Consider the following 26,020-nt stretch of genomic DNA (forward strand, 5'->3'; position numbering starts at 1 on the left):
TCCCTATGTTTACATCATCGAGTGGTCTGCTGCTTTCTTGCTTCATTGGTCCCTGTTTATTGTAGATCATAAATCATGCCTCTCACCTGGACAGAAGAAGTCTGAGTAGGTATTCGGACAAGTTGGGACACTTTGACAGCCATTCAGGACCTGAAAATGGCCAGAAGGACACGAAAAGATGCTTGGTTCTTCCCGCCACTCTACCCCATTTCTTTGTGAGGATTATGAGACATTCTTTACCTAAATGGGAATATATGAACATTGTAGCACTCGGCATCCTAATGACAGCAGACCTTGCACGGTAAGTGATGTTTTATTATGTTTGCTGGCTATCATAAATTCTGCAGTGATTAGTAATCAGTGATGAAGAAAGAAAAAAAAAAAAGCAAACTTGAGCAAAATACGTAAATATTATAAATGTATTATTATAAATGTGCCAGTTACTACATTATATATATACTTACATCATGTATATAAAACTTCAATGGAGGTTTTGGAGGTTTTTTTAAGGGCTTTATAGGCAGAATTTAATTCCATTGTAAGCAAACTTTTAATCACATTTATTTAATATTAAGAATGCAAAACAATAACATCCATCGTCATGTCTTTCATAATGATTGTGAACGAAAAAAAAAAGTGCAGTTCCCCTTTAACATCTCATGCTAGTATTCTGTTTTTAATTGATAAAGCAGGAGATTAAATAAAACATTAACAACCAATGTATTATGAGTAGAATGCACTCAATTTGTTTTGTTTTTTATTACCACATTTTCCAAAAAAACACAATTATACCCCAAACCTTTCTTGCATAAAATTAGGGTTTAGTTCAGAATTCAGCTTCATTTTGTTTTGGAGTACATTCTAAATATTGCAGAGTGTCAATATAGGTTACGGCCCTTAATAAACAAAAATTCTGGTTTATAAAAAGAAATGACTGGTTCAGATTAGAGTGTATAAAGAAATGTTTGCATTTTTTCATTAGACTTTAAATTATTTGGTCAGATTTTAGTATGGTCAAGATGTCAAAATGATTGTGTTACAGCCTGTTATTTGTGACTATCGCACAAAGAAATATTTGTTTTAGATTGGTTTGGTCCTAACACTCCTTTGCCTGATAAAATGTTCTGACATAACTTGAGAGACAGCTCAAACAATATCACTTTCACAAAAGGCCCATGTGTATGTGAAACACAGAAATATATTTCATTAGCATCGAGTTGTTCTGAGAAATGTGATCAGAGTAGAAGGACATATCCTTCATTTGCCAAAACAATATTTCTAGTGTTTAGTTAGTCCCTGACAAAAATCATAAATCAAAAGCGCTACACTGGAGGGAGATGACAGTGCTTTTGGTGTTCTGTGTGACAGCAAATTTAGAGTTTTGTATGGAGAGAAGCAGCAACAGATGTGATTACTGGACTGCAAACATTGACCTTCTTTTCTCCCATCACTCATACGGCTTGTTGAGCTGTAGTTTGTGCCATTCCCCATCCTGGAACAATAATGCAAGCGTACTAGAAGTTGTGCTTACTGCAGTAGCTTATTTGTAACAACACTGATACCCTGCTTGACAGGCCTGTTGAATTTCCAGAAATGTAACAAACAGCTCTTTCACACAGCAATCTCATAACATAGCAGTTCCAGTGGCGTAAAAGTAGATCAAGAATTCAAATACTCAGATAACAAGATATGATTTCTGATTTCAGTGCCATTCCTGTTGGATAGATAACTGCTTTTAACACAACAGTGCATTGGCGTTAAAGTCTGGTGGCAAACCATGCCTTTATACAGAAATGGCGTCCCACCTCCTATTATATAAAATTGTCAGGTTGACTTTGTCCCCAAATCTGGTGTCAGTGCCGTTTGTACAGAACAGCTGCATTAAGAAATGCTGAAAAAGGACCACTTTTGCAGGCAATGGGAAAAGTGCTAAAGACCTATCTCTTTACTTGTGTTCCGTTTCAAAATCTTAGATAAGTCATAGCCACCAAAGACCACTGTTGTAAGTGTTGACAACAGTCGTTCCACCACAAAACCATAAGCCTTGGATTTTGAAATATGCATTTTTTTACTTCTCCAAAAATACAAAACAGTGCATTTTTTTCATGTGTTTTCTGATTTAGAATAATAGCAATCAGGAACAATGACATCTAGTTTAAAATAGTGAATGATCCAAACCAATATAGTGCAGACTCTCCCACAACATTGCTGTTTCGGTTGGACATGCATAGAATTCTAAGCCAATTTCCTAGCAGCGGGACACTTGTGGTTTGTACATGAACCGTGTGGCACTTTGGTATGTGCTCATTGTGGCTTTACCCCCCAGCCTTCCTTGAAAACGTCTAAGAAACTGACTGAGGCTTTATCGTCTCTTCTTCATATTATTTGTGTCCACATTTGTATATGTGCTCTTCCCTTTCACACGTGGGCAAACGTGTCTTTATAATGTGACATATAGTCATATATTTTTCACATGATGGAGGTTTGTTTGGTCAGAAGGTTGTGTTTAAATCCTCATCATCTGCAGTTTTAACTGGTGTCTCTGGTCGTCTTGCCTCGACACCCCATGCACATATGGAAGTATCACTTTACTATTTACCACTTTCCCTCTTGTGTGCCATTCACTAGTACATTGGACTATGTTTGCGGCTAAGAAAACAGCTAGCAATCTTGTTTTTTTTCCTCTTTTGAGGTCTTGGACCTGTGGCCTGGCTTGGTTTGTAGCAAAACCTGCCACCACTGGCTATGGATGGATTTTATTGGAAGCAGAGCTTAGTGTTTGTTTTCACTACATTGTTGGAAATGAGAGATAGGGGGCACCTTGGTGTACCTTTTAAGTGGGGCCTCTGAGATGCGTGCGTAGAAGAAATTGCCCTTTGCACACAACATATTGGCAAGCACGCCAAAAGCCAAGACATCACAGCTCGAGGACCTTGGACTCCAGTCGCAGCTTTTCGTTTCTTACATACTACACTACTTAAGCCATAACAGCCGTCAAGTATTGTACAGTGTGGTTTGGGGGTGTAACAATAGCAAAGAAAAAAAGAAAGGTGAAAATGTACAATTCAAAGTTCAACATTCAATCACTAACTCATATAGGAAAACATGAAGCAAAATTCTATAAGATTAACACATCTGTTATGCTCCTTGTTGTTGTTGTGCAATTGTCTGCTAATTTATCAGTATTTCTTGTTCATTGACTTGCTTTTCCTTTAAGTTGCAAAATCTGATTTATAAAATGTATAACTCAATGAAAAGATAATGCTGATTATAATGCATGGCTAGAGTTTGATCACTCCCATATAATATTTTGTCCTTGTACTGCATCAAAACTTATTTATTATTGTATTTTGTCCATCACCTGTAGAACATCATCCAAGATGGAAGGACCCAGGTCGAGGCTAAAGGAAAAGCTATTGTCTTCCTCTTTCTGTTGCACTTCTAGTATGTCACTGGTTACTGTGGAATGTCCATCCCTGTCCCTACTTAGGTTGTCCCATCCAACGCTGTAGGACTGATTAGTCCCAATGTTCATTTCTTTTTGGTATCGTTCTCCCATTTCTAAATTTCCTTCATCACCTTCCTCACCTCCCTCGCTGTCCAGCAGTGGCATAGAGCTGCATTTTTTCCTCTTCTGACCTGTATTTTCTTGGTGGCCCACAGACCAGTCCAGGCTCTCGGATCCCTCTGCTTCCATATTCAGACGAGGGGGCTTTGGTGGCGGAGAGCAGGCCAAGAAAAGGTTTTGCTCACTTAGGGAGCTTTGTAAAAGCAGACTGTGGCTCATTTTTAAAAAAGATAGGTCTCCAAAGCTGTCTCTATTGACGTCATTTCCAATATGTGAAATATGACGGAAATCAGCCAATGGTAGACTGATCATGTTGACCGAGAGCACCTCTCTGCGCTTTGATATTCTGGAGGTTGGTTTTCTGTGTAAGGATGCTTTAAGTGGCATCTTGACAGTCTTTAATGAGGATTTAAATGTTTTATATATCTGATTAAGCTGATCTCAGAAGTCCTTGAAGCCTTTTGTATGTATTCCTTTGTTCAGTATTTCACACTTAAATGGTAAATCATTGCCATCTGCAACAAAAAACAAAAACATTAATTATAATGGTGGACATTTGATATTTTCTGCCGTTTACAGAAACATAAGCAGCCTGCTTTATATAACTGTCTGTCATCATGTAAGATTGGGCGGTATCAGTTGGCTCAAAGTGAATCGACAACATTTTTTTAGAGATTGCACCTGCTCCACTTAATTTGGGTTTAATGGAATTAATTATTTAGCAACTTTGGGGTGTTCTAAGCATGCATTGAAGCTGAAATCTTTAAATATTTACTTTTCGAATCAATGTTTTTCCTATAAAAACAGGCAGTGTATCTTCCAGTGAAGACTTCCAGTAAGAGTATCAACACACATTAGTATCTTGCATGTTAGTGGAGATCCTAATTTTATTTAGTGTTTTTTTTCTGCAATGTTAATTAGAATTTGGAACTAATTTTAGCATGCTATTTTCAGAGTTACATTTTGTCATCTGGATGTTTCACTAATAATCTATAAATATATTATTAAAATATTGTTTAATTAATGAATAATTAAAACTAAGAATGCATTTTGTAACTATGCTGGTCGATTTATTTTTCAAATGAATAGTTTAGTTGCATTAACACAAACAGCAACAAACTAAATGTTAAGAAATATTTATTGAATTTAAAAAAAAAACTTACAACACTGGCATGTAAATGAGATAATCATCTCAAGGTCTGTGTTTTACTGTCCCCCAAACAGCTTTGCCCACATTAGATCTGTGTTCGTGACTTGAAACACTCACTTTGTAAATTTGTAAACCACTACAGCAAACAGGTTTTGTTGGCCCGTAAAGGTTTTATCGGCACTTTAGTAGCAGCAGGAGATTGGAGTGCACGGACACAGCAGCATTCCGATCCCAACATGTCAGTTTGGCCAAGGAGGAAATTCAGGGCTTTAGCCATGAGTTTTTGTCAAGGAATTAAATTAAAGAAGCCTATTAAAACTGATTGGCCAAGAAACACTTCAAATGATCTCGAAACGCTGCCATAAATGCATAAAAATCTACCTTTGAGACGGGTAATCTAACCCTCAAATATTAACTAACATTCCATAGTAAATGATTAAAAGTGGATTCTTTCTTACAGGTGTCTTATAGATCTATCATTAACAATAGAACACAAAAATATTGATAAGTTCTTACCTAAGTTGTTGAGCAAATACTGGATGTTTGACTTCCATGCTTGCATACTAGTGTCTGATGTGAAACTTGACTGTACCTGAACACTGACAAACTCTTTTCTGACATGACAAGGCTTGTTCCAAGACCTCAGTGCACAGTCTTTGGACACAAACCAATCTTGATGAAATGGGGTTTTCCTCAGTGACACAACACAGTTTTTGCATTGAGATTTTTAAAATGTTATTTACCTTTTGATTTTCAGTCCATTTGAGCTGTTATCTTTTCTTCACTAGTCCATAGCTCTGCCAACATCTCTTTCACTGTGGATTTACACAGATGTAGTTGAAAGTCTTTGGATAAGTGAGGAACCAGGTTAGGTCAGAGTCCAAGCACATCAAAGCCTCCAGGTAAAGGTGTGTACGATATGCTTATTCCATTGGATGACTATTGCCAGCCATCAGACGATATAATCCAAATTGCGATGTGAGTTGGTCGTTTAGTCATTGAGTGTCAACGCAAGTCCTGTCGCATACTTGACGGCAGCTCTGTTTACCTGTTGAAGAGAGTGGGCGCAGCCTTGAAGCTGCTGATTAAGTTACTGATCCTGAGATAGCCAGAATTACACAACTGCTGCCCAGGGCATAGTGTGTTTGAGAGGGAAAGGGTGAGAGTAGTAGAATTTGTGTACTGCAACAAGTTGTTTTTTAGATTGTGCCATAGCGTGTGTGTGCCTTTGTAAAAAGCAGGAAGTCACAGTGAGTGAGCATAGAGGCCAGCTATGCAGAGAAAGGGGTTAACTTATCTCTAATCTCCATGTCATTGTCCCTCTGCTCTGCTGATTTCATGATTTCCTGACTGCTGTTGGCTTGTCTAAAGCCCCTATGCCGTACCACTCCACAGCCCTTTCTGCCTGACTGGAGGCCTACAGCTTCCCTGTGTAATCCACAGTATTGCACATAGACATGCGTGTCCAGGCAGCAAGGGTTGCACAATAGAGATAAGAGCAAGAGATAACTGGTTACACTTGCAATTCTCAAGTCTCTTGCCTTTGGAATGTTTTAGTGATACATGAATGGAAATTGTACCCAAATAACAACCTTACCATTGCCTGAATGACAGGGTAAGCGCCTTTGTTAAGCTGTTACTGGCAGAAACTGCAACTTTATTTTAAATGCCTTTTCATCTGCTTTTTTAGTTCAGTTTGTATTCTATTGATTGATTTGAGCTTACAACCTGGCTATGATATTAAGATATTGTTTATAAAACAATGAACTTTTTCATACTCTGTCCTGTTCACAAAATTTAAGCATACGGGGTGCAAAGGAGACTGATAAATAAATGATCTAATAAATAACAGGCGTTGCCGCGTGAACCCCTCTTGGTCTCTCGTTACGTGCTCTGATGCCAGAACCCCAGATATAATTACTCACACAATTGAAACTATCATAACATTTACTCGAGAGTGAAACAGAACATTTATGAAGCCCTCCCAATCAACCTATAACCACACATTTTGTTTTCATGCTCTCATTTACAATCAGGCTGAAGAGCTAGTGATATTTGAGGTATTTGGGAGTGAGATCACATGACCCCCATCTCACCATGGATGGGCTTCGTCTCTTAGGTTTGTTGTCATGCTATATAGCTTCTGGGCCAATGCCTTTAGCCCTCCCTGGATTTCTGCATAAGCCTCCTTACCATAGCGGTCAGTGTGGTTGATGAAGCTATGTTGAGTCTGAAATCTGGGATGCTGCGTATTTTTGTTGTCACAGGACATAAAACTGTTTCCAGATATTGCTTTGACTGGTTCAAGTAGCCCAAACTGAGGCCTTGCTGTATTTTCTTTTGGCTCATTTGTGTGTTTTCCTCTTCCTACTGTATAGATTTTAATTTATGTTGCTCTTTCACCCGAGAAACATGGTTTGGTGGCAACAAACAGGTTGGCACACTGTTTTGTCTGTGATACCTTCCATGAATTACTCCAATGTATGGTAAACTGATGTTTAGATAAACAACTTTCTCTTCTTAAAACTGAAACTTTGTTGTTTACTTCTAAAACATTGTTCCCTATGCAATCTCATTTCATGGAATTAGATGAGAAACAACCCAGTAAGCATTTGTCATCAACGCCTGTCTGCTGTGTGATGACTCAAAATGGATATGATGTTTGTCAACGCTCCAAATTAAACTCCACAAGAGGCCGTACAAACACTGTGGCAAGATAGTCACATGAAAAACTACAAAGAAATTCCAGTGTGACCTAACTGAACCTCCGGGTGAGACTCAACAATGCGAGACAAAGCTAACAGTTGCCTCTAATCATCTTTGTCAAGTCGGGTGAGGGCTACCATAGTGAGAAAATGAATGGGCTTTATAATGAATGGTGAGGCAACACAACTACTACTAATGTATGTTGATAATGTTTAAAGACAAACTTTACAAAGAAAACATACATTCTAAAAGAAAAGAACATCTTGTCTTGGTCAGTGCTTAATTAACTGTTACAAAGAGGGTACCTTAGAATCACAAGAGGGAAAATTAGCTGTTTTAGCGATGCACAGCAATTACATTAAAAGTTAGAACTATACCCTACTTTTTGTTAGAAATGGCAACAGCAAAGGATTTTAGCATTCAACCATATATAGACGAGATAGAATCTGTCTTGCAGTGAAGGGAAGTATAAGACACCTTCGAACAAAGCTTGAAATTAAGCATCTCAAGGGATTGTTTTTTTAGCTTTTTCTTGCAATGCCTTACAGTTCATAAAGCTATACGTATACAGGTTACGTGTTATGTCTGCCTCAGAGTAGGTTAACCATGCACTTCTTAAAAATGAGGGTCAAAGATTGTGTAGTGATCTGTGCTGGTTAATATAACCAATAACAGAGCATTTTCAGTCATCGGTTCACACCGTGGACATATTTTTGTTTAGACTACAATTGCTGCTTTGGAAAATAAAAGCGGCAGACTCGCGCAGAGGACTCCCGGGAAACCATTACCATGTATGAAAATATCCGCTGACATCACAATGAAAAAAATACGTTACAATTGTTTAAAATTCCTACCTGCTCATTTGGAACAAGGCACAGATGATATACTAATATTTGTGCTAAGCCTGCATGGTTTAAATTAACATTTTCGGAATTTATAGAGATCTTTTTTCAAAAGCAAGTGCCAACAGTTAAGAAAAGTGGGTTTTGCATATTATGACCCCCATCCATCCATCCATCTTCTTCCGCTTATCCGAGGTCTGGTCGCGGGGGCAGCAGCCTAAGCAGGGAAGCCCAGACTTTCCTCTCCCCAGCCACTTCGTTCAGCTCTTCCCGGAGGATCCTGTGGCGTTCCCAGGCCAGCCGAGAGACATAGTCTTCCCAACGTGTCCTGGGTCTTCCCCGTGGCCTCCTACCGGTCGGACGTGCCCTAAACACCTCCCTTGGGAGGCGTTCGGGTGGCATCCTGACCAGATGCCACCTCATCTGGCTCCTCTCGATGTGGAGGAGCAGCGGCTTTACTTTGAGCTCCTCCCGGATGACAGAGCTTCTCACCCTATCTCTAAGGGAGAGCCCCGCCACCCGGCGGAAAAACTCATTTCGGCCACTTGTACCCGTGATCTTGTCCTTTCGGTCATAACCCAAAGCTCATGATCCTAGGTGAGATGGGAACATAGATCGACTGGTAAATTGGGAGCTTTGCCTTCCGGCTCAGCTCCTTCTTCACCACAACAGATCGATACAGCGTCTGCATTACTGAAGGTGCCTGTTGATCTCACGATCCACTCTTCCCTCACTTGTAAACAAGTACGAGGTACTTGAACTCCTCCACTTGGGGCAAGATCTCCTCCCCAACCCGCAGATGGCAGAGCTTCTCACCCTATCTCTAAGGGAGAGCCCCGCCACCCGGCGGAGGAAACTCATTTCGGCCTCTTGTACCCGTGATCTTGTCCTTTCGGTTATAACCCAAAGCTCATGACCATAGGTGAGGATGGGAACATAGATTGACCGGTAAATTGAGAGCTTTGCCTTCCGGCTCAGCTCCTTCTTCACCACAACGGATTGATACAGCGTCCGCATTACTGAAGATGCCGCACCGATCCGCCTGTCGATCTCACGATCCACTCTTCCCTCACTCGTGAACAAGACTCTGAGGTACTTGAACTCCTCCACTTGGGGCAGGGTCTCCTCCCCAACACGGAGATTGCACTCCATTCTTTTCCATGCGAGAACCATGGACTCGGACTTGGAGGTGCTGATTCTCATCCGAGTCGCTTCACACTCAGCTGCAAACCGATCCAGTGAGAGCTGAAGATCCTGGCCAGATGAAGCAATCAGGACCACATCATCTGCAAAAAGCAGAGATCTAATCCTACAGCCACCAAACCGGATCCCCTCAACGCCTTGACTGCGCCTAGAAATTCTGTCCATAAAAGTTATGAACAGAATCAGTGACAAAAGGCAGCCTTGGCGGCGTCCAACCCTCACTGGAAACGTGTCCGACTTACTGCCGGCAATGCCGACCAAGCTCTGACACTGATCATACAGGGAGCGGACAGCCACAATCATACTCTCTGAGCACTCCCCACAGGACTTCCCGAGGGACACAGTCGAATGCCTTCTCCAAGTCCACAAAGCACATGTAGACTGGTTGGGCAAACTCCCATGCACCCTCGAGGACCCTGCCGAGAGTATAAAGCTGGTCCACAGTTCCACGACCAGGACGAAAACCACACTGTTCTTCCTGAATCCGAGGTTCGACTATCCGGCTTAGCCTCCTCTCCAGTACACCTGAATAGACCTTACCGGGAAGTCTGATGAGTGTGATCCCACGATAGTTGGAACACACCCTCTGGTTCCCCTTCTTAAAGAGAGGAACCACCACCCCGGTCTGCCAATCCAGAGGTACCGCCCCGATGTCCACGCGATGCTGCAGAGTCTTGTCAACCAAGACAGCCCCACAGCATCCAGAGCCTTAAGGAACTCCGGGCGGATCTCAACCACCCCCGGGGCCTTGCCAATGAGGAGCTTTTCAACTACCTCAGCCAACCTCGGCCCTAGAAATAGGAGAGCCCACCACAGATTCCCCAGGCACTGCTTCCTCATAGGAAGACGTGTTGGTGGGATTGAGGAGGTCTTCGAAGTATTCCCTCCACCGATTCACAACATACGCAGTCGAGGTCAGCAGAACACCATCCTCACCATACATGGTGTTGACAGTGCACTGCTTCCCCTTCCTGAGGCGGCGGATGGTGGTCCACAATCGCTTCGAAGCCGTCCGGAAGTCGTTTTCCATGGCTTCCCCGAACTCCTCCCATGTCCGAGTTATTGCCTCCGCGACAGCTGAAGCTGCACACTGCTTGGCCTATCTGTATCTTACCGCTGCCTCCGGAGTCCTATGAGCCAAAAGAACCCGATAGGACTCTTTCTTCAGCTTGACGGCATCCCTCACCGCCGGTGTCCACCAACGGGTTTGAGGATTGACAACAGGCACCAACTACCTTGCGGCATCAGCTCCAATCAGCCGCCTCGACAATAGAGGTGCGGAACATGGGCCACTCGGACTCAATGTCCAGCACCTCCCTCGTGACATGTTCAAAGTTCTTTCGGAGGTGGAAATTGAAACTCTCTCTGACAGGAGACTCTGCCAGACGTTCCCAGCAGACCCTCACAATGCGTTTTGGCCTGCCAGGTCTGTCCAGCATCCTCCCCCACCATCGCAGCCAACTCACCACAAGGTGGTAATCGGTAGAAAGCTCGGCCCCTCTCTTCACCCGAGTGTTCAAAACATGAGGCCGCAAATCCGATGACACAACTACAAAGTCGAACATGGAACTGCGGCCCAGGGTGTCCTGGTGCCAAGTGCACATATGGACACCCTTATGTTTGAACATGGTGTTTGTTATGGACAATCTGTGACAAGCACAAAAGTCCAATAACAAAACACCACTCGGGTTCGGATCCGGGCGGCCATTCTTCCCAATCACGCCTCTCTAGGTTTCACTGTCGTTGCCAACATGAGTGTTGAAGTCCCCCAGTAGGACAAGGGAATCACCCGGGGGAGCACTTTCCAGTACTCCCTCGAGTGTATCCAAAAAGGGTGGGTACTCTGAACTGCTGTTTGGTGCATAAGCACAAACAACAGTCAGGACCCGTCCCCCCACCCGAAGGCGGAGGGAAGTTGGTGCGACATATACTCCGGAGCGACTTATAGTCCGAAAAATACGGAATGTCGCATGATCAGATTTTGATACAATTTCACATTAGCACTATTAGATAAGTATTCACCCAGTATACCTTTTATCCAATAGTTTTATCTTGGGTACCTTCTGTTAAAACGGGTTGAATTTGAGTTGAATTTTTTTTTGGGCCACCGGCGATCACTATGATTTAAGTCTATACAAATTTGATACCAAACTAATGTCAAACGTTAAACAAACATAATAAACCAGGATTCTAAGTATAAGAATATATACAACCAAAATATAGCCTAATTTTCGGAGGAATCCCCGGCACTCATACAGACGCACACACATAGACAGGTTCATACTTCCGCACAGTGTGGAAATTGTAACATTCATAGTAAAGAGCTGGTTGTCAAGCAGCACCAATTCCACGAAAAAAAATACAGATCGCGTTAGCCCTTGGGTCATCTCTGGAAAACCTTTTGCACTTTTCAAACGCAGCGCCAGAAGGAACAAGCTGGCTTTGGGACAGCTTTAGCAGTATTTGGATAGGCATTTTCTTAGCCTATCCAAATACAATTGTAGCAATGCTGGTGTTTTAGGTGGCTGATAAGGTTTGATGTATTGAAACTTAATGTTTTTTCTCTGTTCTCAATGTTTGCCGAACATTTGATTTAAACCGCATGCGAGAAATCTTTCACTGAAATTGTAAAGGCCCACACGATTGACACCATGGTTGTTTGCGCTATGAGCTCAGAGGAAGTTTTTACAAAAGGTTTACAGCATGCACATAGAACAAATGGAGTGCTAAATCTGCTCACCATAACCCATCTGCAGCACAGTACAAGTAATCATTGGATAGTTTTTCTATTTTATTTAATTTTATCGGTCATCTGAGCTATAATTACAAACCCCGTTTTCATATGAGTTAGGAAATTGTGTTAGATGTAAATATAAACGGAATACAATGATTTGCAAATCCTTTTCAACCCATATTCAGTTGAATATGCTACAAAGACAATATATTTAATGTTCAAACTGATAAACTTTTTTTTTTTTTTGCAAATAATCATTAACTTTAGAATTTGATGCCAGCAACACGTGACAAAGAAGTTGGGAAAGGTGGCAATAAATACTGATAAAGTTGAGGAATGCTCATCAAACACTTATTTGGAACATCCCACAGGTGAACATGCAAATTGAAAACAGGTGGGTGCCATGATTGGGTATAAAAGTAGATTCCATGAAATGCTCAGTCATTCACAAACAAGGATGGGGCGAGAGTCACCACTTTGTCAGCAAATGTGTGAGCAAATTGTTGAACAGTTTAAGAAAAACCTTTCTCAACCAGCTATTGCAAGGAATTTAGGGATTTCACCATCTACGGTCCGTAATATCATCAAAGGGTTCAGAGAATCTGGAGAAATCACTGCACATAAGCAGCTAAGCCCGTGACCTTTGATCCCTCAGGCTGTACTGCATCAACAAGCGACATCAGTGTGTAAAGGATACCACCACATGGGCTCAGGAACACTTCAGAAACCCACTGTCAGTAACTACAGTTGGTCGCTACATCTGTAAGTGCAAGTTAAAACTCTCCTATGCAAGGCGAAAACCGTTTATCAACAACACCCAGAAACGCCGTCGGCTTCGCTGGGCCTGAGCTCATCTAAGATGGACTGATACAAAGTGGAAAAGTGTTCTGTGGTCTGACGAGTCCACATTTCAAATTGTTTTTGGAAACTGTGGACGTTGTGTCCTCCGGACCAAAGAGGAAGAGAACCATCCGGATTGTTATAGGCGCAAAGTTGAAAAGCCAGCATCTGTGATGGTATGGGGGTGTATTAGTGCCCAAGACATGGGTAACTTACACATCTGTAAAGGCGCCATTAATGCTGAAAGGTACATGCAGGTTTTGGAGCAACATATGTTGCCATCCAAGCAACGTTACCATGGACGCCCCTGCTTATTTCAGAAAGACAATGCCAAGCCACGTGTTACATCAACGTGGCTTCATAGTAAAAGAGTGCGGGTACTAGACTGGCCTGCCTGTAGTCCAATCCTGTCTCCCATTGAAAATGTGTGGCGCATTATGAAGCCTTAAATACCACAACGGAGACCCCCGGACTGTTGAACAACTTAAGCTGTACATCAAGCAAGAATGGGAAAGAATTCCACCTGAGAAGCTTAAAATATGTGTCTCCTCAGTTCCCAAACGTTTACTGAGTGTTGTTAAAAGGAAAGGCCATGTAACACAGTGGTGAACATGCCCTTTCCCAACTACTTTGGCACATGTTGCAGCCATGAAATTCTAAGTTAATGATTATTTGCAAAAAGAAAAGTTTTTGAGTTTGAACATCAAATATCTTGTCTTTGTAGTACATTCAATTGAATATGGGTTGAAAAGGATTTGCAATTTATTGTATTCCGTTTATATTTACATGTAACACAATTTCCCAACTCATATGGAAACGGGGTTTGTAGTTTTATCTGTGTAATATTATAAATTGATTTCTCATATTGGCCCAATACTTATTGGTTCGATGTTAATCGTCCACCCTAGAGTAATAAATGCCTGGACAGTTTATTTTGACCTTTCAACAAGAGCTCTTAATGAAGTCATTTGAGCTTTTGCTCCATTCATCCAGACTGTATATCTGATTGAGGTTTTAAATCATACTAAATACAGTACAAATTCATTATACATGTCAGAAATTGACCATTACTGTGCATTTCATGTATTGTGCATATTGTGTGGGTCACTAAATTTTTGCAGTTACTGTGGAACGTCAATAATAGGCTGAGATGTACAGTTGTGTCACCTGGCATGAGATCATTAGTAATCATTAAATCATGATATTTAGACTAACAGCAGAGATTTCAACTAAACCACATGCGGTGTGGATACATTCCGCTACTTTTTCTGCACATTAAACCGTGTGAGGAGCCATGTTAACATGGCAATACAGAATAAACAGACACAACTTGTTTGTTTATTTGGACCTTTCATTCCATCTTTTCTTTCCTTTGCTTATAACGCCTGACCTCTTTTTCACATCTCCAAGGTTGAGAGTGCATTATTGCCAGTCTCACGGCTGCGCTTGCTTTAGTAGGATATCTGTTGCAATCAGAGAGCTTTTCCTGCAAGGCTAAGTTGTGAAAGACATAATTTTGCTTTTGTAACAATGTATTGTTGGATATTAAAGAAGCCAGACCCTTACAACTTGCTATTCTGGGATCCTTGAGCCCATCCATCATACAGAGAAATGCTAGGGCCCCAGGAGTTCAGGCCTCTGCTGCCATTTCTTCTTTTACTGTTTATTTCCTTTGCTTTAACAGTTTCCAAACAGCTCTTTCCAAAGCCCTCCCTTCTGTTCAATACTGTGACGGCATGCATACAGGTCTTCATGTATGCGTCGCCCTTTACTGTTCTCATCGTTACAAAACTGGCCGTCCACACGCAACAGCAATTACCAGTACGAGGTTGCTCTTGCCTTCTGGACATTTTTTGTTACAGCTGTGACGGGATTATTTAGACATGACTAATAAAATGTCTCTTGATTCCAAGTATGTCACTATACATTGTGCATCATACATTTAAAACATCTGCCTTGTATAACTTGCTTCCTATAACTGACCTGCAGTATGTATTTACAGAGACCATGTCTGCAGAATATGACTGTCTTTTGCTGCCCTATCAAAGGCACTTGTGTTGCTGGAATTCTACTCAGGAACCAGATGTTCTCAGATGTGCATGTAAATTGTTAAATGCAGGATGTAGTTTTAAGTCTTAATCTCTATGTAGTTTGTTCCTTACTAACAAAAACACTGTAATTGACCAGACATTTGGTGTTTTATGTCTGCCGAGTTTCGGAATGAGTAATGTTGCATATGCATTACCATTGCCTCTACCTGTTTAATTTAACTGCATTTTATATGTGCAAAGTCTCTAAATAAAGTTTCACCTCTTGTATATTATTCAATCCATAGCACAGTGGGACAGTTTTAGAAAGCCAACACACACGCCACTAGATAAATAGTTCCTTGATTAAATTCACCCAAATGCATTAGGCAAATAAGTTTCTCTGGTCATTTTAGTCAGCCGTTATATCTCTTGGCAACTATGCCTGTGAAGTTTGTTATTGGCTCAGTGAATATTGAGCTTCAAGTATCTAATGAGTAATCTATTGCCAAATAAAACCTGACTACCTCTTGGGATGCAGGATTAGGATACAACAATTGTTTATTATTTATCTAGAGTGCTTGACTACAAAGTCCTTTTTCACTTCATTTAAATTTGAGATCATCCATGAGGAAAAACTATGCACACAACTTCTATGTTTGACGACTTGCTCATAACACATTAATTATCTTCTTTACATCAAGTCTGTTGTTTTTCAGGATTAAAAGATTTAAGAATTGTTCAAACCCAATCCGTTTGGGGACACCGTTTGACCTACCATTTGTTTTGATTTGAAAACACATTTTGTATCAAGAAATCATGGAAAAAGTAATAATCACAACATCTCTATGAACTGTATGGACATTGGTAACATTTGAAAATGTATATAATCAGAAAAAAATACTAATGTTAAAAATAAAATGTCAAAACAAAAAAAAACATTGCCTTAACTTGTCTTAACATGCTTATAATGATGCTGCCGTGAATCATTAAAAAAAAAAAAATACTTTTTTTTAAAGACTTGTGCTAATTAAAAGTGTTGCCGAAATGCTTGTGCAGCGACAAAGTTTAGAATATTTTTACATTTTTTTCCATTTGGGGGAAAAACAGTTATGAAATCAGATACAATTTTTACTTTTCTGTTGAACTAGACCAGGGGTGAACAAGCTTTTTGTCTCCTATGGAAAATGTGTCAATGGGCCGTGGGTTTCAAACAGCAATTTTAAGCATACAGCAGCCAATGAGTGAGAAGTTTAGCACTATGCTGCCATATATAAGTTAATAATCGATCGTCACATTCGAAAGATGTGAATTAGTTAGCTTTGCCAACTGGCCATTACTGATTGTTAGCTTGAAAGAGGTCAGTATGAATATATATTAAAGTTGGGAAACATTCGTTTGGCGGTCAAACAAAATGACTGAGCGGACCAAATGTGGCCCGCGGGTCCTACTTTGGACACCCCAGAACCAGATTTTAGAGACATACAGTATGTTTCATACATTTTTGGATACATTTAAAATACTGTTATAGCTTCTTGTTGGAATAACACCCACTACAGTAGTTTAGTACAACTTGAAGGACTTAGTAGTTTAAGATATTTTGTGTATTTTCCATATTTTTTGTTGCCCAAGTATTCTGCAGTTTTCTTTTCTCAGCCCAATTACTGCTTTGTTCACTAACTGGCACTCACACCAGTATATAGTCACACATAACACATACACAATTGAGTAATGTGCAGTTTACTCGAAAAACTTGTGCCGAGGGAGCAGACTGGCCACCTGCAATGTGAGCTGCCTCCTGCTGTGTCTGAGAGGTAGTGTCAGACTGCGTGTGTGTGTTTGCACACTCTGATTCATAGCATTGGAGGGTTTCATGATTTCATTACTGGCCTGAGGTCAGCCCGGGGTGTGCTGTTTTGAGGCCTAGCCAAGTGCTGATGTCACAGGGCTAATCCTTAGCTTGTTTCTATGTGTGTTTTTGTGTTTTACTACCATTCTGCTTTTTTGCCGTGGCCTTGTACCCACCTCACTTGACTTTGCACACAGTTACTTTGTTTGTGTTTTGTGGTTTCCTACTCACGCTGTGGCCCGGCATTATTACTACATGCAGATGTATGTAATATATGCGCACAGCAAACATTGAGTTTACAGGGTGATGCACTGGCTAAACATGTTCATTGTTAATTTGCACATTGGGCAAGGAAACATGCCTCATCATTACAAGAAATGTGTCACGCGGCCTAGTAAACAACCAAAGTATATACTGTAGCTGGCAATGAAAAGGTCATACGTCTTCTGACTTGCACATCACAATCCCGACCATTAGAAGGCGTGGTGGAATTGAACTACCATTGCAAAAGGGGAGGGAGCTTTTCCACCAGCTTGCTTGTATTCTATCTTGTGTCCTGTTTAATTTGAGGATGCAAGAGAGATTTATTTTATCTAATGGTGTTTGCGTGATATTTCATAGTTACGTGTCAGACAAGGGCTTGAGCTCACATTACTGGAATGATAATAGCAGCTTTCCTCAATCCAGGGGCCGCATGGTGAGGGGAGAAGGGAGGAACTTCCCCTCACTGCCTTTCTCCTTTTCCTCAACACTTACCCTCTTTCTCAGCACATGGATGTTGGAGTCCCCGTGATGCTTTCCAGATGCCTTAGTTCTGTGAGTGCATTGACCAAACCTACCTCTCTTCTTCGGATCACTTGTGCTCTCTCTCCAGACCTTCATGCACAGGCTCACTTGATCTCTCCTGCAGTACAATGTCTTGTTAAAGAGACATTTCCTTGGCCCCACAGACTATCTGGATATGATCATGTAAAACAATGGCTTTCGCCGAGGATATTTGGCCTCAGAATTTGAAAACGACATAGTCAATTATGCACGTAGTCACAGTAATTACATTCTTTTAAAAGCATCTTCCGTTGTATAGTCCTTTTTTGTGTGCCATGTTGTGTGTGTGCTGCCCTGTGTGTGGCATCTGTGACCGCACGCACATTGTGTGCATATTGCGTCTGGCCTGCGTTACAGTCTTCTTGATTAGCCATTAGCCAGTGGCCTCCATCGCCGATTCCCCTGCTTCTAGCAGAATGTCTTGGCCATGCAGGTCCAAGCCCAAGGCCCGCAAAGCAATCAGGCATCGACTGTAAGAGGTCGAGCCACTGCCAGGGCTAATTCGGGCCCCGATTTTTTTAATATAATGACCTCCGGCAATAGAATTACCCTGTCACACTTGCTCTGCAGCCTGGTGCCACTTAGATGTTCACCCTTTCTGCAGTCATGGTAATGATGCTAGAGATTAAAGCCTGCAGAACAGTTGTGAAATCAAACATACAGTGGGTGTTAGCTTTATTGCTCAGTTGAATCCATGGGACGTTTGTCAGTACAGTGAGATTCTGAATTTGTAGGCTTAATTTTTTGTATGACCGATCTTGTAACTCAAAACACCTGTATCTCGAATCGTAATTGCCACGCCCATTGAAATTAATTCAAGTAAATTTTGACCATGCTAGCCTCTTCAAAACACCACAATTTCCACATGTAAGATAAAAAAATATACTTTTAGGTAAGAAATATTGTGTAAAAATCAATAGGACTCGAAAGGGCACATGATTTCGCAAAGCATTGTGGGGGCTGTACTCAACCAGCGGTATTGTGCAACAAACTAGATTAAAAATGGACCGTACGAAAGAAAAAAAGGAAGGGACTGTACCAAAACAAACTGAACCTTGTTCCAAATGCTTGCCACCTTAAAAATAATTGGTGGCATTGATCCATATGAACATGTCCAATAGACGGGATTGGAGCAAGCTGCCGAACGTGTCCTGTATTTTGATCATCAATTGAGTTAGTTTTTATACAGAAGAACCATCACAGACAAATTAACTGTAAGTGTGTGCAAAACCTTGGAATTTTACATTAGAAAGAGAAGACGGTCATCCTTTCAGAGGTAAGTCAACCGAACTTTGTTTCAAACTAAATATATTCTTTTTTTTTTTTTTTTTAACATTTGTTGGAGTTTTTTCGACATATACTATCAACAGTGATACAACAAACATCAAATGTTTTTTCTCCCCCCAAACAAGTAGCCCACCCATAAAAATACAGCATCAGTCAAATAAGTATAGGCAAATATTGACATTAAGCCACAGAAAACTGCACTCCTGAATGTCTACAACACGGTGCATCAATACACAAAAGCAGACAAAAAGCTCCTCAATGATCTACATTTCAGTTACTTTTCAATTGGGGTAAAATTTGTATCAGTTTTTTTTACATATTTTAGGAAACCACCCATTTTAGGAAACCACCCCATACTTCCTGAAACTTCATAGAACAGCCATTCAGTGTCAGCCTAATCTTCTCCAGTTTGAGAAATAAAAATATCTTTAAACCAGCGGGTTTTGTAAGGAAGCGCTGTTGCCTTTCCAATTTAACACAATGAGTCTTCTAGCCAATAAAGTAGTTAATTCTACAAGGTTATTTTTGCATTTACTAAGAGAAGATGACAGGGGGCTACCCCAAATAGTCCATTTAGAGGATTCGGTTCGATCTTTTCGCCAAATACATAGTATTAAAAACTTCAGCCCAATAACTGCATAGGGATGGGCAAAGCCAAAACATTTATATTAAGTTAGTTGGAGACCGTTGACACCAATTACATAATACTGACATTCCATCATACATCTTAGCCAGTCGGACCTTGGTATAACAGGTATGATGTATTAGCTTGCACTGAATAAGGCTGTGTCGAGCACAAATAGAAGGCTTATGAACTCTAGTTAAAATCTTGGTCCAGCTCCCTTCAGATAGGGTCACTTTTAAATCATCCTCCCAAAGTGACCTAATTGAATTTAGAGACTCAGGGCGTAAAAGAAAAAAATTGGTTAGAAATACGTGTATTTGATCCTTTTAAAGTTGGAAGCGATGCCAGAAACACATCTAAAACTGTCAGTTGGTAAATCTAGAAAACTGCGGATCTGAAGATGTCAAAAAAAGTGTTGATTAGGGATTTAAAATTTATCACAACGTTGCTGGAAGGAGGCAAAAAGGTTGTCAATGTATAAATCTTTAATGTGATTGATCCCCAGACTTGACCATCTTAAAAATGCACTATTGACAAGAGAGGGAGGGAAAGCATGATTAGCAGTGATGGGTGCAAGACTAGAAATAGTCTGTAAACCAAAATAGCACTTAAACTGAACCCAAATCCTAAATGAGGTTTTTATGATTGGATTTTTTGTAAAAGCGAATGTTAATGATTGATTGGGAGACTCAACCAGAGCCCTAAGAGATACTGGTTTGGTTGAGTTTGCCTCCATTATGAGCCATTACAGAGGAGGATCAAATGCTTCATATTGCAGCCAATATTAAAAAATTGTAATGTTAGTGGCCCAGTAGTAAAACCTAAAGTTTGGTAGTACTAATCCTCTCGACGATTTAGGTCTCTGCAAATATTGCTTATGTGTAACCTGTGGGGTACACATAATCTAATTTACGAAAGAAGGATTGAGGGAGGAAAAAGTGGTATACACTGGAACAAATAGGAAAATTGTGTAAGTACACTCATTTTAACAGAGTTGAAATGAGCCACTGTAGATTAATACGCTGTGCATTAATGTAAGAAATATTTTAAGTCTGCTCAGTTACTATATATATGAATAGGGGTATTGTTTTTTTCCCCCAAATAATGCACGTTGTTCGTAACCGGCAGCTACCTTAACTTAGCTAACGCTGACATCCTACTAAATGCTACGCCTGCAACAGTACAAAACAGGCTGTATTCTAACTTACTAGTGTGAAAAGGCTGTGAACACACTAACATGTACTAGATGATGCCGTTAAGCATCTCATGGCTGCTATCCTGGTTATTCATCATCTCTTTATTAGCTCACTAGCCCCACTTCCTTATCCTTAGCTTTGCTTCTATGCTGGAAATAAGACAAATCTCACCAAATTGATGCCTATGCAGAAATGCAGAAATGTTATGAAATAATGTAATAATATTGTTGAACATTTACCTTGGGGAGCTGACCTTTTGTGGGTGTCTCCTACGGGCTGCTTTTCTGTTGTGTAACAATAGGAACTGTTATTGTTGGTTATGTTTCCCATGGACGCTTTTGAGTGACGGACTGGAGGTCAGAGTTGACAGTAAGTTGTGGTTGTGTACCAAGGGTAATGCTCAATTGTCTAGTTCAGGGGTCTGCAACCTGCTCTTTAATGCCTCTACACTGGCTCCCTTTGGCTTGCCTTTGACACAAAATTTCAATAATTAATAGCTATTTAAATTGAATGAATTATATTTTATTTATTTTAATGTTGCAGTTGTTATTTTGGAGAGTTCTGTGATCTTGTAATATAAAAGTAAAACGTATTTTAATATTTTGTCGATCGAAATGTATGTCACACCCTTTTGTTGCCAAGCAATTGTATTGTTTTTTAGTGGTCAACATCCGGTAATCAATCCATCCATTTCTACCGCTTGTCCGTCGCGGGGGTGCTGGAGCCTATCCAAGCTGCAATTGACGGAAAATACAACATGTAATGCTTCATGGACATATTCATTTGCCTTCACTGTTGGCGAGGTTGGTTCATGTGTGTGCTTAGTATGTGGGGAGAAAATGGCAAACAACAAAAAAAATCAAATGTTGAAGACATTTCCAGAACAAATACACAGCATTTGCGAAAAAATACTCAGCTGGAGATGACCGAAAAAAAGCAGTTTTGGAACTGCTGCGAAAAGCAACCAAATAAACTTGGTGAGTTGTTTTCTGTCAAGTGTTTGATTTCAAAAATGCTATTTCATAAGTGTAAGTGCCGTTATCGTAATTTTAGGGAAATGGTGGGAAATGGGCTCGAATGGCTGTTTGTATGGTGAAGGTTGCCGACCCCTGGTCTAGTTTGTTGACTCAGGATGAAACAAAACAAACTGAAATGCAGCTTGTCCATATTTTCATGGATACATTACCATTATTTGGTTGTTTGACCAGCCTTTGTGGCTTGTCTGATGCGGACTGATGGTGTTGCGGTCAGGTTGACTCGCTTAATAGTTTGTTTCTTTTATTCAGTCATCCGCTTCTTCGTCTTCACGCTAACTTTCTCAGTGCTGGTGGTGGAGAGCTGGATTGCGTTGATCTGGCTGTGGGCTGTGAACTTTTACAACTTCAACCGGCTGCGTGGATGCTTGTAACTTAAAGCATAAGTAAGTTAAGGTACCACTGTATATTAAAAACAAACCTCTTGGGATTCATTATGGTAATGGTAATGGTTCTAATTTATTTTTGAGAACGACTCGTGTCGTGGGGTTCTTTTAGGACCGATATAATTGGAGCCAAGCGTGGTTGCCAGGTTTACAATCTTCTTTTTATATTTTTTTTTAAAGTCTCTTCTTTGTCTTTTTGTTCTTCTTTCTCGCTCTCGCCTTGCGGCTCTCCTCTCCAGCTTTTCAGCTCCCCCTCTGCGGTCCCCAACACTGCTAATAAAGAGACAGGTGATTAGATAACTCGTTCCAGCTGAGGTATCCACTCACCTGTCATCTGCTTTCACAGCCGGCTCCTGCCTCCTGGACCACGCCCCTTCCACATGGCTCTCACAGTCAGAGCTTGAGGTTGGAAGCAATACAAGCACTTTTTCTCCTGGTGAAAATTTTCGTAGCTGGGTCCCCTTGTTATACGCGCGCTGCTGACGCTCCTGGGCGCGCAGCAAATTCTCGCGTAACAAGTGCCCCACCGTGTGGAGTTTTGCTCGCATGTCCATGACGTACTGAATTTCATTTTTGCTGGAGCTCGGACCCTCCTCCCAGCTTTCTTTAATTATGTCCAGCACTCCGTATAATAGTTTGAAAGGCGCAAAACCTACGGAGACCTGAGGTACCTCCCGCATTGCAAACATCAGGGGATCCAGCCATTTATCCCAATTTGGTTTGTCCTCGTGCGTAAACTTACGGATCATGGTTTTCAGCGTTTTATTTAATCTCTCCACCAGCCCATCCGTTTGTGGATGGTATACGCTGGTGCGGATGGCCTTAATTCCCAGTAACCCGTATAGTTCCTTTAACGTGCGTGACATAAAGGACGTGCCCTGGTCAGTCAGAATCTCTTTCGGGATTCCGACTTGGGAGATAACCTGAAACAGAGCTTGCGCAACACTCTTGGCAGATATAGAGCGCAGAGGCACTGCTTCGGGATAGCGCGTTGCGTAATCCACCAGGACTAGCACAAGGCGGTATCCCCGTGTGCTCGGGTAGAATGGTCCGATGAGGTCCATCCCAATTCTCTCGAAAGGGACCTCGATGAGCGGTAAATAATGTGCATTTTGATTTTTGTTCATTCAGAGTGGCATTATGGTACTTTTTAGCTCATCTCACTGGATGTTTCCAGGTGTCTCAAATGAGGCGACCAGAATAGATTTGATAGATTTCTGACTGAGTCTCTTTTTTTAATTTTTTTTACGTGTAGCGTACATTTTATTATTTAATCGATAAAGACACACTGAAGGGACTCTGTCTACCTAACACAAAGTGAAATTTACGAGGATAATAATTTTATTGAATTTGTCTGCACACCAAAGACATGCACCTGGGGACAGGTTGATTGGCAACACTAAATTGTCCCTAGTGTGTGAATGTGAGTGTGAATGTTGTCTGTCTATCTGTGTTGGCCCTGTGATGAGGTGGCGACTTGTCCAGGGTGTACCCGCCTTCCTCCCGAATGCAGCTGAGATAGGCTCCAGCACCCCCCGCAACCCCTAAAAGGGACAAGTGGTAGAAAATGGATGGATGGATGGATGTCTGCATTATTTGTAAAGAAGTTTCAGTCCCACTTAATAGGCCAAATGACAACATTACTTTATAGTAAAACATTAGTTTATTTGATGCTCACTAAACTAAGCTCTCTATGAGGTACGGAGTATGTTGATGCAATGTATTGCGTAACAATTGTCATAACAAACATATCTTCACTGCATCTTCACACATTCACTTCTCTGGGTAACCTGTTGTGTTTGTTTTTCCTCAACAGGGCTCTCTATCCAATGAGCGCGACTATGAAAGTGTGGTGATGATGAAGATGAGGCAAGCTGCTGAGCGTCAGCGGCTCATTGATCAAATGCAGAAGGAAGATGAGGAAGACGCTGCCATGTCCTAATGCTATAGGACCTGGCCCGGCTCCGGTCTGCAGCCAGTAAACGTGACATCCGTTTTAAGGTTTTGTTCAGTGTCTCATCAGGCAAATAAATCTTTAACAACCAAAGAACGTTTATCGATTGGTGTGATGTGTTTCTACTTTAGTGAAGAAGTGAAGGTGCTGGTAGGATTCAGAGTTAAGTCATGTGGTCCCAAAGATTACACTCGGAGTGCACGTATGAATTATACTGCATAAAGTCTTAGGCAACCGTATTGTAGTGATGCCTACATAATAGTGTTTGCATAAGCTGGACCACAACCATTTATCGTATTTTTCGGAGTATAAGTCGCTCCGGAGTATAAGTTGCACCGGCCGAAAATGCATAATAAAGAAGGGAAAAAACATATATAAGTCGCACTGGAGTATAAGTCGCATTTTTTGAGGAAATTTATTTGATAAAACCCAACACCAAGAATAGACATTTGAAAGGCAATTTAAAATAAATAAAGAATAGTGAACAACAGGCTGAATAAGTGTACGTTATATGAGGCATAAATAACCAACTGAGAACGTGCCTGGTATGTTAACGTAACATATTATGTTAAGAGTCATTCAAATAACTATAACATATAGAACATGCTATACGTTTACCAAACAATCTGTCACTCCTAATCGCTAAATCCCATGAAATCTTATACGTCTAGTCTCTTACGTGAATGAGCTAAATAATATTATTTGATATTTTACAGTAATGTGTTAATAATTTCACACATAAGTCGCTCCTGAGTATAAGTCGCACCCCCGGCCAAACTATGAAAAAAACTGCGACTTATAGTCCGAAAGATACGGTAGTTTGTTTCAGGTATAACCAAAAAACATTTTTACTGACCCAAGGTGCTTTATTTAATCTATTTGATGTTTTATCCAATTTCTCCTAAAATCAAGTAATTTAGGAGTAACCATTTTTTTAAATATATATGTTGTAGTTAATGCATCACTATGCTATATGAACATTTAAGCATTGGTTATTTATTGACCTTTATAGCTTTGTACAAATACCACAGACAATCATTATTTATATATATCATCATGTCCATCTACTTGTCCATGTACGTCAGTGAAAGCAGCACAGTATGTGCAATGCGACTGTCGAATTCTCCCACACAAATCAGCCGATTTTTGAACACAAGGTAAAATATTTTTGAACATTTTTATGCACTACAGACCATTAAGGCCAGTAGACTCTAGATGCTTTGCATGACTGTTCCTCACATTTTAAAAACTTAATATTAATAATAAGCTTAATATTGTGGCAGCATTGGGTGCTACATGAAGCCGTTTGGGCATCTTTTTTTCGCTATTTCTTTCTTATTGTAATTACATTTATATGCAAAATGTTAAAACTTAAATTACCGGTAGATGGTCACTTTCAGTAAGTAGTGACTGCTTGCAATATTAGTTGTGTTTAACCTATTTATTCTTGTTGTTGTTTATATTTAACTAATTTACTCAGCAAAAAAATACAATACACTGTACATGAATTTTGAATGCAACGGTATGCTTTCTAAACTCATTGGCTACTGAATTAGATACTATTGCACATTTCATAGGGTTCAATGTAAGAATTGCATTTAAATTAGATATTGGCTGACAGAGTCAAAGAGGTATAATAAGACAATATGATTTGATTGTACTTTGCACTAATGTAGAACTTTACTTTGTAACTAAACCACGTTATAAACCGCTCTGTGTGCAGTTCTATAGCTTACACCTACATTACCACTGTAATAATATACATTTTGATAAATGAATAGCTGTGGCAGTGTA

The 26,020-nt window shown here is 40.6% G+C and overlaps 2 protein-coding genes across 5 annotated transcripts in view; one reads left to right on the forward strand and one right to left on the reverse strand.

Annotated features, from left to right (window-relative positions):
- dnajc17 (DnaJ (Hsp40) homolog, subfamily C, member 17) overlaps positions 1-24,326 on the forward strand; it is a 61,045-nt gene extending 36,719 nt beyond the window's left edge. For all 3 annotated transcript variants that reach the window (XM_061968712.2, XM_061968713.2, XM_061968714.2), the window contains one exon: positions 24,089-24,326. In XM_061968712.2, the coding sequence (XP_061824696.1) occupies positions 24,089-24,214 (126 nt within the window). In that variant the 3' untranslated portion in view covers positions 24,215-24,326. The remainder of the gene's footprint in view (positions 1-24,088) is intronic.
- On the reverse strand, positions 1,838-5,751 carry LOC133611687 (cdc42 effector protein 3). 2 transcript variants are annotated; one of them, XM_072913675.1, is made up of 2 exons: positions 5,462-5,751; positions 1,838-4,083 (listed from the first exon to the last, which is right to left on the reverse strand). In XM_072913675.1, the coding sequence occupies exon 2, from the start codon at positions 3,953-3,955 to the stop codon at positions 3,341-3,343; it is 615 nt and encodes a 204-aa protein (XP_072769776.1). In that variant the 5' UTR covers positions 3,956-4,083; positions 5,462-5,751; the 3' UTR covers positions 1,838-3,340. The 2 variants fall into 2 exon arrangements, with proteins under 2 accessions (XP_072769776.1, XP_061824699.2); XM_061968715.2 differs by lacking the exon at positions 5,462-5,751 and adding an exon at positions 5,235-5,329.
- Positions 24,327-26,020: the final 1,694 nt, after the last annotated feature.

The sequence above is a fragment of the Nerophis lumbriciformis genome, linkage group LG08 (genome assembly GCF_033978685.3).
Source record: "Nerophis lumbriciformis linkage group LG08, RoL_Nlum_v2.1, whole genome shotgun sequence".
NCBI lineage: Eukaryota > Metazoa > Chordata > Actinopteri > Syngnathiformes > Syngnathidae > Nerophis > Nerophis lumbriciformis.

Bases quoted from the DNA above. Each gene is read 5' to 3' on its own strand.
- LOC133611687 (XM_072913675.1), bottom strand. From the start codon at position 3,955: ATGCCACTTAAAGCATCCTTACACAGAAAACCAACCTCCAGAATATCA.